Source organism: Notolepis coatsorum, assembly GCF_963971535.1.
Source record: "Notolepis coatsorum genome assembly, chromosome: 12".
Taxonomy (NCBI): Eukaryota; Metazoa; Chordata; class Actinopteri; order Aulopiformes; family Paralepididae; genus Notolepis; species Notolepis coatsorum.
In genome coordinates, this window is record NC_140176.1 from 12,063,719 (window position 1) to 12,081,386 (window position 17,668).

The 17,668-nt window shown below is 42.5% G+C and overlaps 1 protein-coding gene across 1 annotated transcript in view; it reads left to right on the forward strand.

Annotated features, from left to right (window-relative positions):
• The window catches only part of pou6f2 (POU class 6 homeobox 2), a gene marked incomplete at both ends in the record, with an annotated part of 84,693 nt that overhangs the window by 44,047 nt on the left and 22,978 nt on the right, over window positions 1–17,668 (forward strand). Inside the window, one exon of the mRNA XM_084325558.1 lies at window positions 2,442–2,585. Within this exon, the coding sequence (XP_084181684.1) occupies window positions 2,442–2,585 (144 nt within the window). The remainder of the gene's footprint in view (window positions 1–2,441; window positions 2,586–17,668) is intronic.

Sequence of the window (17,668 nt, forward strand, 5' to 3'; positions counted from 1 at the left end):
TATATCTCACGTTCTAGGAAATACTGCAGAAAACGATAAAAACATATTTATACTCTAGACGGTATTTTCGTATGAATGTGTGAATGAAAAAGTAAAACGTTCCTACATCCTGAACGATAGCTAATCGATGTTGAATGGGCCATAGTAATGTCAATTTAGCAATACAATTTAAAAAGTTATAGCCATGCAAAGAAGGTGAACATCTCCATAGACTTACAGTACTGGCAGAGAATGGTTTAGGATGATCAAAGTGGTGGCAGAGAATGTGTTAAAGTCCTGAGATAATGCAATACAATGTTAGCTACGAATTAAGGCACTGTACACTCTGTAAGGCAATGTACACTCCTATACAATATACAGTTTTTACTCTATATCCTTATGCTATACTTGTTATTTCTAAACTATACTATACAAGAACTACAACAGTTCTTTCCTTAAAGTGACCTTTTTTTCCCTCGTACCTTTAAAGTGTCTTTTCCATTGTGTTTAAAGTGACCGTTTGTGTGTGAGCGAATGCAGAATGTGTGTTGTGTGTGTGTGTGTGTGTGCTCAATGCTCATGTGTACTTGTGTGTGGAGAGATCAGTGTTCACTGTGCTGATGGCCTGGGGGAAGAAGCTGAGCCTTAGAAAGACTAATAAGACTAACAAGACTAACAAGGCTAACAAGACCAGACCCCTATCTCTTTGAATTGGGGAGTCATCCATATCTAAGAAGAATCTGTCATACATGTCATTGTTTTTCTCACCAGTAAATGACAGAGAACCGAGAACGGTTAACTTGGTCAAAGAGGACCACTTTGCCTCTTACACCAGATTATACGCGTGCATCGTTCTGCCACAGAGTTACTATGGCAACCACACACTGCACGAATCCCAGCCTTTTGACAGAGATCTTGATTCATTTAAAACATGTTTAAAACTCACATTGCACCTCAAAAGGCAGTCAATTATAATAACATCACATAAAATCACATCACATTTAACAATTTCTCTGAATGTGTTGGTTTCATAGCGGAGTCGTTTCGCTGTTGCCACCATCGTCAGTGTTAAAGACACACGCCATGAATGGAAGTGGACATGGCCGGTTAGCCTAGGCATTGTCCAACTAACACCTCTCCCAAAGGCTAACCGGCACTGTCCGCTTGCATTCATTGTGCTAAGCTAGGCTAACGTGCAGCCAGATAGCTTTCTACTGAACACACAGAGAGGAAACTGGTATCTATCTTTTTGTCTCTCTCTGGAGAAGACGGTAAGCTAATTTCCCAAAATGTTGGCGTGTTCCTTTAAGGATTGAACTCGATCCGTCTGCTCGTTATATACAGTAGACTGTAGCGTCCGATGACGGGGCCTCAACGACCGTCATCTTCTTGAACGTTTCAAACAACACACGCATTGTACTGGTAACCACTCTAGTCACCCAAACAACTGCATCTTTGAACTGCTGCGGTCAGGCAAGCGCTACCGGAGCCTCATGGCCAGTACAGAGAGACTCAGAAGGAGCTTCTATCACCCAGGCCATCAGGATGCTCAATGAACAATGACACTATGTAACAACCCATCATCTATTCTACACACACTGTGCACACATCCACATGTACACACTCACTTTAAACAAACACTCACCTTACCACTCACTTTAGACACTTTAACACACTTTATATTTATATATTATTAGATTAGATTAGAGATTTGCACCATTCATACCTCATTTGCACCCTACACCAAGTTTTGTACCTCTGCATCCTACCTCACTGGTACTCATTTGACTCTGTATTGTATATTGTATATAATGTATATTGACTTTACCTACTTTTTACTTCTTAATGTTTTACTTACTTTCTCTTTACTGTATGTAGCACACTCTCAGGGCCTCATGAGAAACAAGCATTTCATTATAAACTTAAAGTATCCTGTATTTTGTTCTGACAAATAAAAACAAACTTGAAACTTGACATAGAGGAGGATATATCCTGATTGTTATGTAAGGAATAATGTATAGCTACGAGGTCATTGTCGCAAAATAATTGACCGACACGGAGTTTAGAATGTTCTTTAAACGTAGTGAAGGTCAATTATTTTGCGACAATGACCGAGATAGCTATACATTATCCCGCTTATTACATGGCTAACTTACTAACAATATACCTAATTCATTTTACACCATCGACAAGACGAGATCAAATGCAGACGCAGTTCTGTTCTGTCGCTCCGCTGTCATCGCCAGCAGCCGGCAGGTGTGTCTGATTGGCTGCACTGATGCAGTGTGTGTCAGTGGGCTTGATTGCTACAGCTGCGCACAGCGGTCATTATTGCTCGGCAGAGGTCCGTTATCGAGTAATAACGGACCTCTGACGAGCGCTATTGACCAATCACAATCAAGCATTTCGGCGAATGTTAAAACGCCATGTAATAACATTGGTTATTTCTCCGTCCCCACCAGCTGAACCCTCTGGCCAGCCAGGCAGCAGTGGCGGCGGCAGCAGCGGCAGCCATGGGCTCCATCGCCAGCTCCCAGGTGTTCGGCAACTCCCTGTCAAACCTGCAAGGAGCCACGGGACAGCTGGTGACCAACGCACAAGGACAGGTGAGCGTAAATACATGCACCCAGCCAAGCAGCCAAAAGCTCCTTGCCATCCCACGCACTACCAGGCTGTCGACCATGGGGCACCGTGCTTCTTCCACACTGGGGGCCGCGCCTGTGGAGTCAGCTGCCGGGGTCCATCAAGGCCTCAGTCTCCCTTGCTGCCTTCAAGGCCAGCCTTAAAACCCATCTATTCTCCTCTGCCTTCCACTAGGGCCTGTTTTTTTTTAATCTGCTCCTAAGCTTTGTTTTTATTTTATTTTATTTTATTAATTTTAAATGTTTTGAATTTTTATGTTTTAAACTTTTTTTTTATTCTTATCTTTTTATTTGATTAATTTGAATGTTTTCTTGTTTTAAACCTTTATTTTTTTTAATGTCCTTCTGATGTGAAGCACCTTGAGAGCTCACTGAGTTTAAAGTGTGCTATATAAATTAAATATATTATTATTATTATTATTATTATTATTATTATTATTATTTACCCGGTGGACAGAGACTGATTTTTACATTGGTAATGGACCAAAGATGCTATAATTATGGTAGTGCTTCATCTATAAATCTCTCCTCGGTGTGTTCCCCTCTTACCTATCATCCCCCATGGTGCAGAAACAGAGTCGTTTTGGCCTGCGGTCACAGGATATTTGAACTCTCTCTGTACCATTTGCCCGCACATAACTCGGAAAAACAGCCTTTTCCTATTCTGCCCCCCATCTACGTGGAACTTATTGCAAAAGGAACTGAGGCTCCCGAACTATACGCAATATTGAGAGGGCATCCATGGGGGCCTGTTCTGGTTCTTGCTTGTTAATTTAATTTATCTAGATTTTAGCCTCTCTTAGATTTTTAGTTGAGTTACATGTCTTGTATTTGTCTGGAACTTGTTTTTTTGTATTTGTTGTCTTTGTTTTGGTGGATCATATGCAAATGAGACTGTGTCTCAATGTGATTTTACCTGTTTAAATAATGCTTTGAAATTCAATTTAAAAAAAATTGTAAATGGACTGCATTTATATAGCGCCAAAAGCACTTTACAACTTATGCTTCACATTCATACACACATTCACACACCAATGGCGGGAGGCGACCATGCAAGGTGCCGACCTGCTCATCAGGAGCAGCTAAGTGTCTTGCTCAAGGACCCTTCCAGCCAGAATTGAACCGGGAAACGTTCAATGACCAAATGACGCTCTAGCTCCCGAGCCACTGCCGCTATACTATAACCTGCGTTATTTGATGCCATTACAACAGTATGTTTGTGTTTGAAGTCTCATACTGCACCATGAGGCTAATACAATTAAGTGGAATTCCAAATATTATGTTATTATGTTAAAAATTACTTGGAACCTACATGTCAAAGAGCCTGGTCTGGTCCTTTAACCTCTTAAGCCCTAGCCATATTTTCAGAAAATGTGCCTAAAAGTACATACCCAAGTAAATGGAAGATTGCTCCACTTCTACAAGGTCCATTTGCATGTTCTTGGTATCTAGTGACATCTATGAACCATAGTGTCAGAAATATTGTGTCTGTTACTATGCTTGAGCAAATTGTAATGAACCAAAGGAGAATATAAATATATATATATATATATTTCTTTTTTCTTTTTTCTTACACCATGCTAACATTGACCAGACATGGAAAATGAATAAAGGGCAGATGATTTACAGGGGGTTTTGTAGATACATTACTGAATGTTGACATCTGGACACATGCTATTTGAAATATGAATATAGAATATAGAATATTAGGGCTATAAATTACCTTATTATGGCCAAGTCATACATCTATGGACCGGGCCAAATCTCCTCTTTCCAATGGCAGAGTTAAATCTGGATTTAGTACCACCAGGCGCCTGTTACAGGGACTGTGAATTAAATCTATTGTAGGTACAGTTACTTTAGTATAATGTCCATAGCTCCGCCATTTTTCACCAAATTGCGCAGACTTTTTTGTAGACGTTCACAGAAAGGTAAAGAAACAATATACGTTGTATTTTATGGCAATAAAATTCAGGTTTGTTTGACCCGTGAGATGTAATCACGAAAATCACGCCAATATTTTTGGAGCTGGGTAGTGTAGCTTTATGAAATTTCAACGTCCATCAAAAGCCCTGGGTCTCCTCTTTCTTAGAACTACAACGATTTCATGACGGCGTCATTTCCTCGTGTCTAAATCATTGGTTTCCGATGCAATGCACTGCGATTTTTATAAACAAGTCTTCTTTAAACAGGTCAAGAAGAAACATCACAATAAATCAAGAACAAAAAATCGATGGGTGGAGAATAAAACAGGCGAAATAGTTGGTATGTATTGTGGCAGATATCACCCCCCCCCCGCCCCATGGCTATGTGAAGGATGGAAGATACTAGTGCCACGGGAGGAGTGGAAGCAATTAGGCAGCTGATTAGTACTGATAGAACACACCTGTGCACCATTAGATCACCCACACGCACACACACCAGACACACATACTATAATACACTAGGACAGATAGAGTTTAGTGGAGAGGAGGTGAGGTATAGGAGCGAAGTATTGAGAGAGAGATTGTTGTTGACAGAGTTTTGTGAGGTGAGAGGTAGTGAGAGGAGAGGTGAAGGCGAGAAGGTGTTCATTCTGTACTGGACCCTAGACTGGCTGAGAAATCCCCTTGTGTTCTGACCCTGGACCGGAAGACAACTGAACAATCCTTTCTTTTGTACGAGAGCCTGATACGTGTTTTGACCCTGGACTGTTATTGGATTACCCTATTGCCCATTGGACTTGTGCTGCTAAACAATAAATATAATTTATTTATTGAAATTGTGCTTGTGTGGACATTGAAATTGTTTGTTTTGGTCCGTGTCGAGCTTGAACAACACCAGGCTTGTCACAGTACTGTATGTACATATATACGTGTAATAAAACACAAATAAGTGCATGCAATAGCAACTGGGGTACATAAGAACATTTTTGAAATATTTAAATAGAATAGAGCTAAGAACAACAACAACAAACGAGAAAGCATAGGGAAACGAGCGCTAGTATGAAAATAGGATAAAGGCTAAATGTCAAGGCTCTGAGCAAAAAATATCAGTCATATTCTGTTTGCATATGAGTATGTATTCCGTTCAGATCCATTTGAAGTATGGGGGCGACGTAGAGAGGATCGCATCATCTTGGCCATCACCACAGGACATCCACCACCTTGGTCATCACCACGAGACATCCACTCACAGAGAGACAGGGAGACGGGGACAGGCGTTAGACAGTTTGCGTGTTTGTGGTGGGCGGACATAGCAATAGATACATGTAGTAAGCATATATGTGAATAGAATAGATACATGTAGTAAGCATATACAATACTGTGAATAGAATAGAAGTACTTAACCCAGCAGTGAACTAGAACAGGCATGGTTTAGACGTTGTAGGTCGGAAAGAAGACGGTATGAAGCTGATCCATGACCTCAATGGTGCACATAACCAATGTGGGGGTAGAACAGTCACTGCAATCTTGGCCATCACCCCGAGACATCCACCACCTTGGCCAACACCACGAGACAACCACTCAGAGAGATAGGGAGATGGGGACAGGGGTTAGAGAGTTCCTGTGTTTTGTGGGCGGACATAGGAGCAATAAATACATGGAATAAGCATATATATATATGCATTAGGGCTGACCCCTATTAGTCCATTAGTCGGTCGAAAGGAGCCGTAGTCGACTGCCAACCTCTTAGTCGAATTAAAAAAATATATATATATATTTATAAAAATAAATAAAAAAAAAAAAAAAAAAAAATCCAAAAGAAAAGAGGCCTAGAAGCGTGGCTAACGCTAATGGCACGCATACCAGAGGCTAACTGCCTACGAAAACAGGCACAGAGGCACTGAAAGAGGATTTCACCCATCTAATGAACACACTAGACTAGACAAATATCAAGATGTATCCATCAGTGGACCAATTGCATGCTTTTGCAGAGGACAAGAAGCCTTCAGTCGACTCCTTCAGACATTAAGCACCCCCCACAGCCCAAATGGAATGATAAAAAAAATATTATATATATATTTTTTTTGACTAATAGTCGACTAACGGCAAATTTCGGCCAATCATAGTCGACTATCCAAATCCTTAGTCAGGGACAGCCCTAATATGCATACATGGTGACAATAGAATCAAAGTATATAAGAAAATTGTGAAATTAAGTAGTAAATAGAACTAAGAACTATTGCAAGCGTTGGTATACAAGATGAGAACCAACATGTCAAAGAGTCTGGTCTGGTCCATTAAGAAGAATGCACACACAGTGTATAACATCCGCTCTTCGCTCTTCGCACTTCACGAGAGTTGTGATGGCGGGCTTCTGTTTGTGTGTGTGTGTGTGTGTGTGTGTGTGTGTGCGTGTGTGTGTGTGTGTGCGCGCGCGTGCGTGTGTGTGTGTGCGTGTGTGTGTGTGTCTGCAGCGTGCTGGACATCCTGCCGTATGTTAAGCTTTTTTGGGAATAAACAAAGCCATTCTCTCTCTTATCCACACGCGGCTGTCGGCAGTAAAAACGCTGACCTTGTCATATTCACGGGGTGGCTACAGAACGGTTCCATCAGTAGTGCAGCAGCAGAGGCTTGAACGATGACGCTTGTCATGCCGCGGCCCTATCTAATGAATCATCTTATCGCAGGTGCACCACGGCGCGTATTCAACAGAAATATCGTGTGGACTATTTGCCCCTTTCACGCCCGTCCGTGTTATTTACTTAACACCCCCCCCCCCCCCCCCCCGTTTCAGTCCTCTTTTAAACCGTGCGACGTCCCTTTCCCGTGTACTGTAGCACTAACTTCGAATAAAAAAAACACCTAATGACAAATAACCTCAGTTTGCTTTGCTGTTAGGGCCTTTTTATAGCACTGACCTGACCTCACTAAACATGCATAGAACATGATGTGGCCTTGAATATATATACCAGTCCATTTGACCAGTACCAGTATATATAATACCAGTATACTTTACCAGTACCAGTATATATATACCAGTCTATTTTACCAGTACCATTATATATACCAGTCTATTTTACCAGTACCAGTATATATATACCAGTCTATTTTACCAGTACCAGTATATATATACACCAGTCTATTTGACCAGTACCATTTATATACCAGTCTATTTTACCAGTACCATTATATATACCAGTCTATTTTACCAGTACCATTATATATACCAGTCTATTTTACAAGTACCAGTATATATACCAGTATACTTTACCAGTACCAGTATATATATACCAGTCTATTTGACCAGTACCAGTATACCAGTATATAGACCAGTGTAGGAGATGGGAAATCACGACCAGAGAGAGTAAAGTTTCTTTGACCACACACATCAGTGTGCGTCATTTATTAGCATAGCGTGGATACCACAACAAACCAAGCCAAGAGTTCATATGGCCGCTCTAGCTACCCACAATGCCCTGTGTCCTTAAAGTGACACTGTAGGTGGATTATGTCCAGTCCATGTAAGTGTCCATGTAAGTGCCCACTACACCAGTATACTTTACCAGTACCAGTACACCAGTCTATTTTTACCAGTACCTATATATACCAGTATATTTGCAACATAATATGCATGCAACATGAAACATTGTATGCAGTACAGTGTTTTTCTATGCGTATGCGCATGTGCATGTGCATGTGTGTGTGCGTGAGTGTGTGTGTGTGTGTGTGTGTGTGTGTGCGTGTGTGCGTGCAAGCCCTTGATGCTAAACGCTGCTAATGAGACAGCATGGACTTCTCCTACCTCCATCCTGACGGCGCCTGTGGCACCAAAGGACATATCGCCATGGATATAGATTTGATGGGCGTCTCTCTGAGCTTTTGTAGTGTCTTGGCTGGATGAGACACCCTCTGACATAATCAGGTCACTGCGACGCCGGTCAAAGCCCTGGGCTACAGCCTCTGCTCCTCCACCTCATTATTCTAGAAGCATTATTCAGGCGGTGGTCCCGGTAACATGCACCACACTATCAGAGGGTACCCCCCCCCGCGCGCCCGCCCCATCACTGGGGAGATTATACAGGCTAATACGCACCTCTAACATGTCTAGAGGAACCAACAAAAACAGCCTCACAGAGGCTCGGCTCTAAACCATGAAAAGAAGAAAAGCAAAGTGTTAAAGCATGAAGAAAAATCCCAGGAAACAGTGTTGTTGTTGTTGTTGTTGTTGTTGTTGTTGTTGTTGTTGTTGTTGTTGTTATATTTCTTATATTTACTTACCGTAATTCCTCTAATAGTAACCGGGTCTCAAATACAAGCCGGGTCTCTATTAATGGCCGGGTGCGCTCTTGAGCTAAGCAATTATAAGCCGGCCTCCTAATACAAGCCGGGTTACTAATATACTGAGCTGCATACTGAGCTAGTTACTGGATTTCACTTTGAAAACGTTGAAATGACCAGTGACCACCTGTAATTGCACTGTTTACTATTTCATACAGTACTTGGTTTCAATAAATGAACCCAGTACATTGTACTGTGTTCAAACTGACACAAAATGTTGATTTATTCATTATGATCCGTTTGAAAATTTGAAATATAGGCCTCCCTCTTATACAGGCCTCCTCCTAATACAAGCCTGGTACCCGCTACAGTTGAAACAAATACAAGCCGGGGTTACTATTAGAGGAATTACGGTAAGTAGCTGTAACATAGCTTTAGCAGTAGCTTTAAGCGACTTTGACTCCTAGAAAAGCACTATATAAGTCTAATTTATTGTTATTATTTATTGTGTCTAAAACATGAATATGTGATTTTGGGGCATTCATATAAAATATCACCATAATACAATAGATTTTAAAATAATTAGCAGCTACAAGCAGCTCCTTTTTTTTTAAGACAATTGTTCATCGAGATAGAAACCTAGATGCTTGTAAGATGACACCACCTCTATCACCCTGGTTTATATTGTAGTGATTTGAGGCATAATGGAACACTATATTTTGGATTTAACAACTTCGTTTTATTTGCATTAAGAACACGTTACATTTAAATACATCCTCAGACGTGGTGGGAGCAGAGCAATAGATGATGGTATCATCTGCATCATCAATGTGTTCACATACTGTAACTCATGTAAATTAGTATGTAAATACAGTAAATTGTATAACAGTAAAACTGTGTCCTGAAACTAAGACTTTTAGACCAACCTTTGTAGACAGACTTATCTCAGACAACTTATTTAGCAGTATTCGATGATCAACAGCGTTAAATGCCTTGGACAAGTTTGTAAACAAAACAGCACGTTGTTGTTTGGAATCCAGTGCTTCTATTATTATTATTACTATCCCCTTAATTGGCTGATATCAATCCCTGTCTCCTGAGCCGTTCAGCCATTGTGTAGTAGTGTGATGTGTGCCTGGTGCCAGTGTATGGCAGCCATTGAGCCATGCATAGCTCAAGGTTGGGTGCTACCAGTGGTGGTGAAGGAGGCAATTTCCACCCTACATTGTGGGGAGCGCTTTGAGTGTCTAGAAAAGTGATATGTAAATGTAATTAATTATTATTATTATTATTATTATTATAAATGGTAAATGGCTGCATTTATATACAGTAGTGATTTTATCCAAAGAGCTTTACAATTTGTTCCTCACATTCTACCCATTCACTCACACATTCACACACCGACGGCGGAGGCGACCATGCAAGGTGCCAACCTGGACATTGGGAGTAATTAGCGGTTAAATGTCTTGCTCAAGGACACTTCGACACGCTGCCCGGGAGGAGCGGGAATCGACCGAGCCACTGTCGCCCCATATTATGTCAATTGTAACTTCCATTGTGGCTGTTCTAGTGCTTTGCTTCTTTCTAAAACCAGATTGGAACCTGCTTAGGATACTTTAGCTGTGTAGAAATCATTTGAATTGGTCACTAATGAGAATTATTCACGTTAGACGAAAACACCTCCTTTTAAACGAGGAGAACCAATGCAGATTTCCACACCTCGGGAATAGTGTTTAAATCAATGGACAAATTAAATATATATATATATGACTCAGAGAATGTAGTCCCTTGAAGGCCAGAGCCCACAGAGCAGGCAGATGCCACTGGTACACTAATGCAGGGGGCGTTGGGTCAGTTAAACCTGCCAAGCCCTGTTTGAAATACAAATTCACTCCTGTGTATATTAATAGCCCCCCAAGAGAAAGAATACACACCACTTAGCTTGATACCAACCCCCCGGCATCCAAATCAAGAAGTCCAATATGTTATTTCCATCGCCCCAGAAAGTGCAATCAATATTTGTGAACATGACCTGTACACTCTCTCCCAAAGCCAGAAACCAAAGTAAGAATCAAACTGTCATCAGGTATAAAGTCTGGAGCTGCTCCATAAACAATGAATGGGAGACTTTCTAATGTTTTATTTTATTATAAAAATGTTTTAAGAATTGCTCACGCTTAATTCGATAGTAGTATAGTAGTAGTAGTATAGCAGAAGATGTACCTATGAACTCAGAACATTCCCCAGGGTGCTCGCAGTGGAATCTATAAATGCTAAATGGCTGCATTTATATAGCGCTTTTATCCAAAGCGCTTTACAATTTGTTCCTCACATTTTACCCATTCACTCACACATTCACACACTGACGGCAGAGGCAAGGTGCCAACCTGCACATCGGGTGCAATTAAGGGTTAAGTGTCCACTGCCCGGGAGGAGCGGGAATCGAACCGGGAACCTCCGGATTACAACGGCTCTACCTCCTGAGCCACTGTCGCCCCCTATAACATCTGTACTCAGACTGTGGAGAAGACTCAGACTGATGACACATCACAGGTTAGAGTTTTAGCTACTCTCGTTTATGGATTTGGGAGAGAGGTGTTCGTGGTCACTAATATTTTTGGACAGTCTTAGACCATAGGAGTAATATGTAGGAATTGTTCAATTGCCGCGTAGTTGATTGATTGATTGATTGAAAACTTTATTAACAGATTGCAGAATGGGTACAATACAGTACAGCTCAATACACACAATTGTTAAGGGGATGCAGACCAGAGAAAGACTTTCGTCTTGTTTCCACCAGGGTCCCCCATTTTCAATTCATCAGGACATATATGACATACATGACATACAGATAGTCAGTACTGCTACATCTATACATTTATGACATACCAGATTTGCAAATACAGTACTGTTTGTGATACAGAAGGAGTCAAGAAAAGGGAGTATATACATTTGACGTAGAAACTGTACATTGGAGGAGGTTGGGTGGGGGGGGTTGGGTACACTGGGATATTGACAACCATACTGGGTAATTTACATTGGAGGTGGTTGGGGGGGGGGGGGGGCACACTGTATAAACAAGCAAAACTGTACATTGAGGGGGGGGGGAGACTCTGTACAAACAAACAAAGTTGTACATTGGACTATTGACAAAACCATACTAGGTAAATGACTGTACATTGGAGGGGGTTGGGTTAGGATATTTACAGGGGCCAGTGTTGAATTGCAGTCTCCCGTAGGTGTCTCTTGAGAGAGGTTTTGAAAGTGGGTAGTGATCCACATTCCTTTACAGCTTTGGGTAGGGCGTTCCACATTGATGTGGCATAATTGCGAAACGTGTTTAGTCCCTTATTTGAGCCGAATCTGGGTTTAACATGATTTGTGGAGCTCCCTCTGGTGTTGTGATCGTGGTATTCACTGACCTTTGGGAAGTATTTTGCCATGTACATGGGTACCTTGGTCGTGTAGTGTATCTTGTAGACCAGGCCCATTGCAAGTTGCTGTACTCTGTCATCTACTCTAAGCCATCCTAGGTTGTCAAAGTGGGCAGGGGTGAGGTGGGTTCTAGGAGTAAGGTCAAGCAGTAGTCTGACCAGTTTGTTTTGAGATGTTTGTAATTTTGTTTTTAGCGCCTTTGAGGTGCTTTGGTACCATGAGGTGCAAGCATAGTCGTAGTACCCCTGAATGAGTGCTCCTGCCAGAGTCTTCAGGGTATTCTTGTTTACCAGAGAGGAGATCCGGTACAAGAATCGAGTTCGTTGGTTGACTTTTTTTATTACATTGGATGCCATTTTGTCACAGGAGAGATTAGCCTCTAGGATGGAACCCAGGTAGGTAATTTCATCTTTCCTTGTGACAATATTGTCACCCACTGTAACTGAGAAGCCGTCGGTCTTGCTGAGTTTGTTATTTGAACCGAAGAGAATGGACTCTGTTTTGCCCATGTGTAATGATAGTTTGTTATCAGCGAGCCATATGCAGATTCTGCCTAGTTCCGAGCTGAGGGTTTTTTCAACCTGTAACTTGTTCTTGTCAGAGACCAGCAGGGCTGAGTCGTCCGCAAACAGGAACAAGTTGCAGTCACAAGCTGACGACATGTCATTTGCATAAATTAGGAACAGTAGCGGTCCTAGTATGCTTCCTTGTGGAACACCACAGCTCACTGTGAGAGGGGGGGATAGGGTACCGTTTACCTCCACCATCTGTTCCCTCCCCTCAAGGTAGGATTGCATCCAGCTCACTGATAGACTATCAAAACCAATTGCTTTTAGCTTGTCAATCAGAATGGAGTGATTGACCGTGTCAAAGGCCTTTTGTAGGTCCAGCATGACCATGCCGCAGTATTTGCCTGCGTCCACCTCTTGTTTGATGTGGTCATTCAAATAGAGAAGGCATGTGTCAGTGGAGTGGGATGTTCTGAAGCCAGATTGGAATTCGTAGATTAGATTTTTTTCCGCTAGGTACTTTTCGACCTGTTCGTAGACTATTTTTTCCATGACTTTCGAGATGGAGGTGAGAATAGAAACAGGGCGGTAGTTGCCTGGGTCTAATTTGCTGCCCTTTTTGTGCAGAGGGGTCACCCTCGCAATTTTGAAGTCCTTGGGGACGTGTCCCTGTTTTATGGAGAGGTTTATTATGTGTGTGATGATTGGGGTGATGGCGGCTGCTGAGTCTCTGAGGAATTTGGAGGGGATGTTGTCATGGCCAGTGGCCTTGTTAGGTTGGAGGGCGCTCAGTTTATTGAGTACCTCATCTGTTGTTACCATTTCCAGCTTGAAGTCGTCCTTGCGGACCCCTAGGTTTTTGTAGTAAGCTACTATGTGTTCTACCCCATAAAGCCCTGAGTGGGAGGGTAGTTTGTTTACCAGTGTTGTGGCTATGTTTGTGAAGAAAATGTTTAAGTAATTGGCTACATCCAGCTTGTCTGTGATGAGCGTGTTGTCCGTTTTTATGTTTATGTTTGAGAATCTGGTTTTAAGTTTTTTACTGCATCCTAGTTGATTATTGAGTAATTTCCAAAGTTCACGTGGTTTATTTTTGTTTTCCTCAGTTTTGTCATTGATGAAATTCTTTTTTGCAGTTTTGATCATGGAGTTTACGTCGTTTCTTAGTCTGTTTCTTTCTAGTTTGAGTTCAGTCACGTGGGCTTGGAGTTCACTGCTCGTGCTTTTAGTAAGCTTTGACTGATTTTTACGAAACTCAGAGCATTTTTTGTCTCTGGTTTTCATAGCGGCCAGTATTTCGGAGTGCATCCACGGCTCAGCGCGATTTTTTACCCTGGTGGTTCTTAGGGGGGGCCATGTCGTTTAGTATTGTTGAGAATTTGGTTTTGAAACCAAGCCATGTTTCTTCAACCAGTGTACCATTGAGTTCATCTGACCAGTCCAGGCTCTCCAGTTCAAGGTTAAAGGCCTCGCTAGAGTAGGTTTTAAGGTCTCTAGATGTGACTGTTTTGTGGCAGCCAGCCTTTTGTTTTAGTTTTTTGCGGGTACAGAATATCATATAATGATCACTTAACCCGCATGCTATAACCCCTTTCTTGGAGATCTTGGACTTGTCGGAGATGTCCGAGTTCCCCTTTAATGAGCCAAGAGGATAGATGTCAATAAACGTTAACGGGAGAAAATATTCACATAATATTCACAGAGTCTACTATGCACTATTATGCAAATGAATATCCAAGAGAAAACGTGTGTTCCTGTGGAGCTCACGTTTATTATGAACCTGTGGGTTTTTTTTAGTCTATGATGATATGTCCTCTTTCTCCCCCAAAGATTGTCCGACATAAAGTGTCTCTCTGGTCACAGCGTGAAGGTAGGAGAAGGAGAAGAAATGGGGCGAATTATTGCCTGGCGACCGTGGCTAAAGTCCCAGATTGATCCAGCCGGCGAGAGAGAGATGGAAACAGGGGCGGCATAATCTTAATGAGTTCTGGGTAGAAGGAGAGGCGGGATGATGCCCCTGACACGCCACGCCACGCCACCGCGACCTGACTGGAAAACAAACAGAGGGGGTGGGGGTCGGGGGGGGGGCGGCAAAGAGATGAAAAGATAACAGCCTCGCAGCGTTGAATGAGAGGAGGCCCCCTTTTCCCCAACGCCACGCTGTGACCCCTCAGCCTCGCCATCTTCTGATCTTAGATCGTGTTGTAAAACTAACCATGTCGCATCCATCTCCGAGTTAACCCTTCGTCTCCGAGTTAACCCTTTGTCTCCGAGTTAACCCTTCGTCTCCGAGTTAACCCTTCGTCTCCGAGTTAACCCTTCGTCTCCGAGTTAACCCTTCGTCTCCGAGTTAACCCTTCATCTCAGAGTTAACCCTCTGACATCCATCTCCGAGTTAACCCTTCATCTCCGAGTTAACCCTTCATCTCCGAGTTAACCCTTCATCTTCAAGTTAACCCTTCATCTCCAAGTTAACCCTTCGTCTCCGAGTTAACCCTTCGTCTCCGAGTTAACCCTTCGTCTCCGAGTTAACCCTTCGTCTCCGAGTTAACCCTTCATCTCCGAGTTAACCCTTCATCTCCAAGTTAACCCTTCGTCTCCAAGTTAACCCTTCATCTCCAAGTTAACCCTTCATCTCCAAGTTAACCCTTCGTCTCCGAGTTAACCCTTCATCTCCAAGTTAACCCTTCATCTCCGAGTTAACCCTTCGTCTCCGAGTTAACCCTTCGTCTCCGAGTTAACCCTTCGTCTCCGAGTTAACCCTTCGTCTCCGAGTTAACCCTTCGTCTCCGAGTTAACCCTTCGTCTCCGAGTTAACCCTTCGTCTCCGAGTTAACCCTTCATCTCCGAGTTAACCCTTCATCTCCGAGTTAACCCTTCATCTCCGAGTTAACCCTTCATCTCCAAGTTAACCCTTCGTCTCCAAGTTAACCCTTCATCTCCAAGTTAACCCTTCATCTACAAGTTAACCCTCTGACATACATCTCCAAGTTAACCCTTCATCTCCTAGTTAACCCTTAATCTCCGAGTTAACCCTTCATCTCCGAGTTAACCCTTCATCTCCGAGTTAACTCTTCATCTCCAAGTTAACCCTTCGTCTCCAAGTTAACCCTTCATCTCCAAGTTAACCCTTCATCTCCAAGTTAACCCTTCATCTCCAAGTTAACCCTCTGACATACATCTCCAAGTTAACCCTTCATCTCCAAGTTAACCCTTCATCTCCAAGTTAACCCTCTGACATACATCTCCTAGTTAACCCTTAATCTCCGAGTTAACCCTTCATCTCCGAGTTAACCCTTAATCTCCGAGTTAACCCTTCATCTCCGAGTTAACCCTTCATCTACAAGTTAACCCTTCATCTCCGAGTTAACCCTTCATCTCCGAGTTAACCCTTCATCTCCGAGTTAACCCTTCATCTCCAAGTTAACCCTTCGTCTCCAAGTTAACCCTTCATCTCCGAGTTAACCCTTCATCTCCGAGTTAACCCTTCATCTACAAGTTAACCCTCTGACATACATCTCCAAGTTAACCCTTCATCTCCTAGTTAACCCTTAATCTCCGAGTTAACCCTTCATCTCCGAGTTAACCCTTAATCTCCGAGTTAACCCTTCATCTCTGAGTTAACCCTTAATCTCCAAGTTAACCCTTCATCTCCGAGTTAACCCTTCATCTCCAAGTTAACCCTTCATCTCCAAGTTAACCCTTCATCTCCGAGTTAACCCTTTAACCCTTCATCTCCGAGTTAACCCTTCATCTCCAAGTTAACCCTTCATCTCCGAGTTAACCCTTCATCTCCGAGTTAACCCTTCATCTCCAAGTTAACCCTTCATCTCCTAGTTAACCCTTAATCTCCAAATTAACCCTTCATCTCCAAGTTAACCCTTCATCTCCGAGTTAACCCTTCATCTCAGAGTTAACCCTTCATCTCCAAGTTAACCCTTCATCTCAGAGTTAACCCTTCATCTCCAAGTTAACCCTTCATCTCTGAGTTAACCCTTCATCTCCAAGTTAACCCTTCATCTCCATGTTAACCCTTCATCTCCGAGTTAACCCTTCATCTCCAAGTTAACCCTTCATCTCCAAGTTAACCCTTCATCTCCAAGTTAACCCTTCATCTCCGAGTTAACCCTTCATCTCCAAGTTAACCCTTCATCTCCAAGTTAACCCTTCATCTCCAAGTTAACCCTTCATCTCAGAGTTAACCCTTCATCTCCAAGTTAACGCTTCATCTCAGAGTTAACCCTTCATCTCCAAGTTAACCCTTCATCTCAGAGTTAACCCTTCATCTCCAAGTTAACCCTTCATCTCCGAGTTAACCCTTCATCTCCAAGTTAACCCTTCATCTCCAAGTTAACCCTTCATCTCAGAGTTAACCCTTCATCTCCAAGTTAACCCTTCATCTTAGAGTTAACCCTTCATCTCCAAGTTAACCCTTCATCTCCGAGTTAACCCTTCATCTCCAAGTTAACCCTTCATCTCCAAGTTAACCCTTCATCTCCAAGTGAACCCTTCATCTCCAAGTTAACCCTTCATCTCCAAGTTAACCCTTCATCTCCGAGTTAACCCTTCATCTCCAAGTTAACCCTTCATCTCCAAGTGAACCCTTCATCTCCAAGTTAACCCTTCATCTTCAAGTTAACCCTTCATCTCCAAGTTAACCCTTCATCTCCAAGTGAACCCTTCATCTGCCCTAAGAACTAGACCACTTGTCATTTTCAAAAAAAAAATGGCTATAAACAGTATTAAAGTTTCCACTATTACCACAGAAGAAGTCAGGCGTGGGAACGCGGGGACCAGGGACGAGGGCTGAGCCGTCAGCTCGCCTGCTTCTCTGTTATTATTATATGCTTATAGAACAACCTTATTCCAATGACGATGAATAATTGAGCGGAACAAGCAG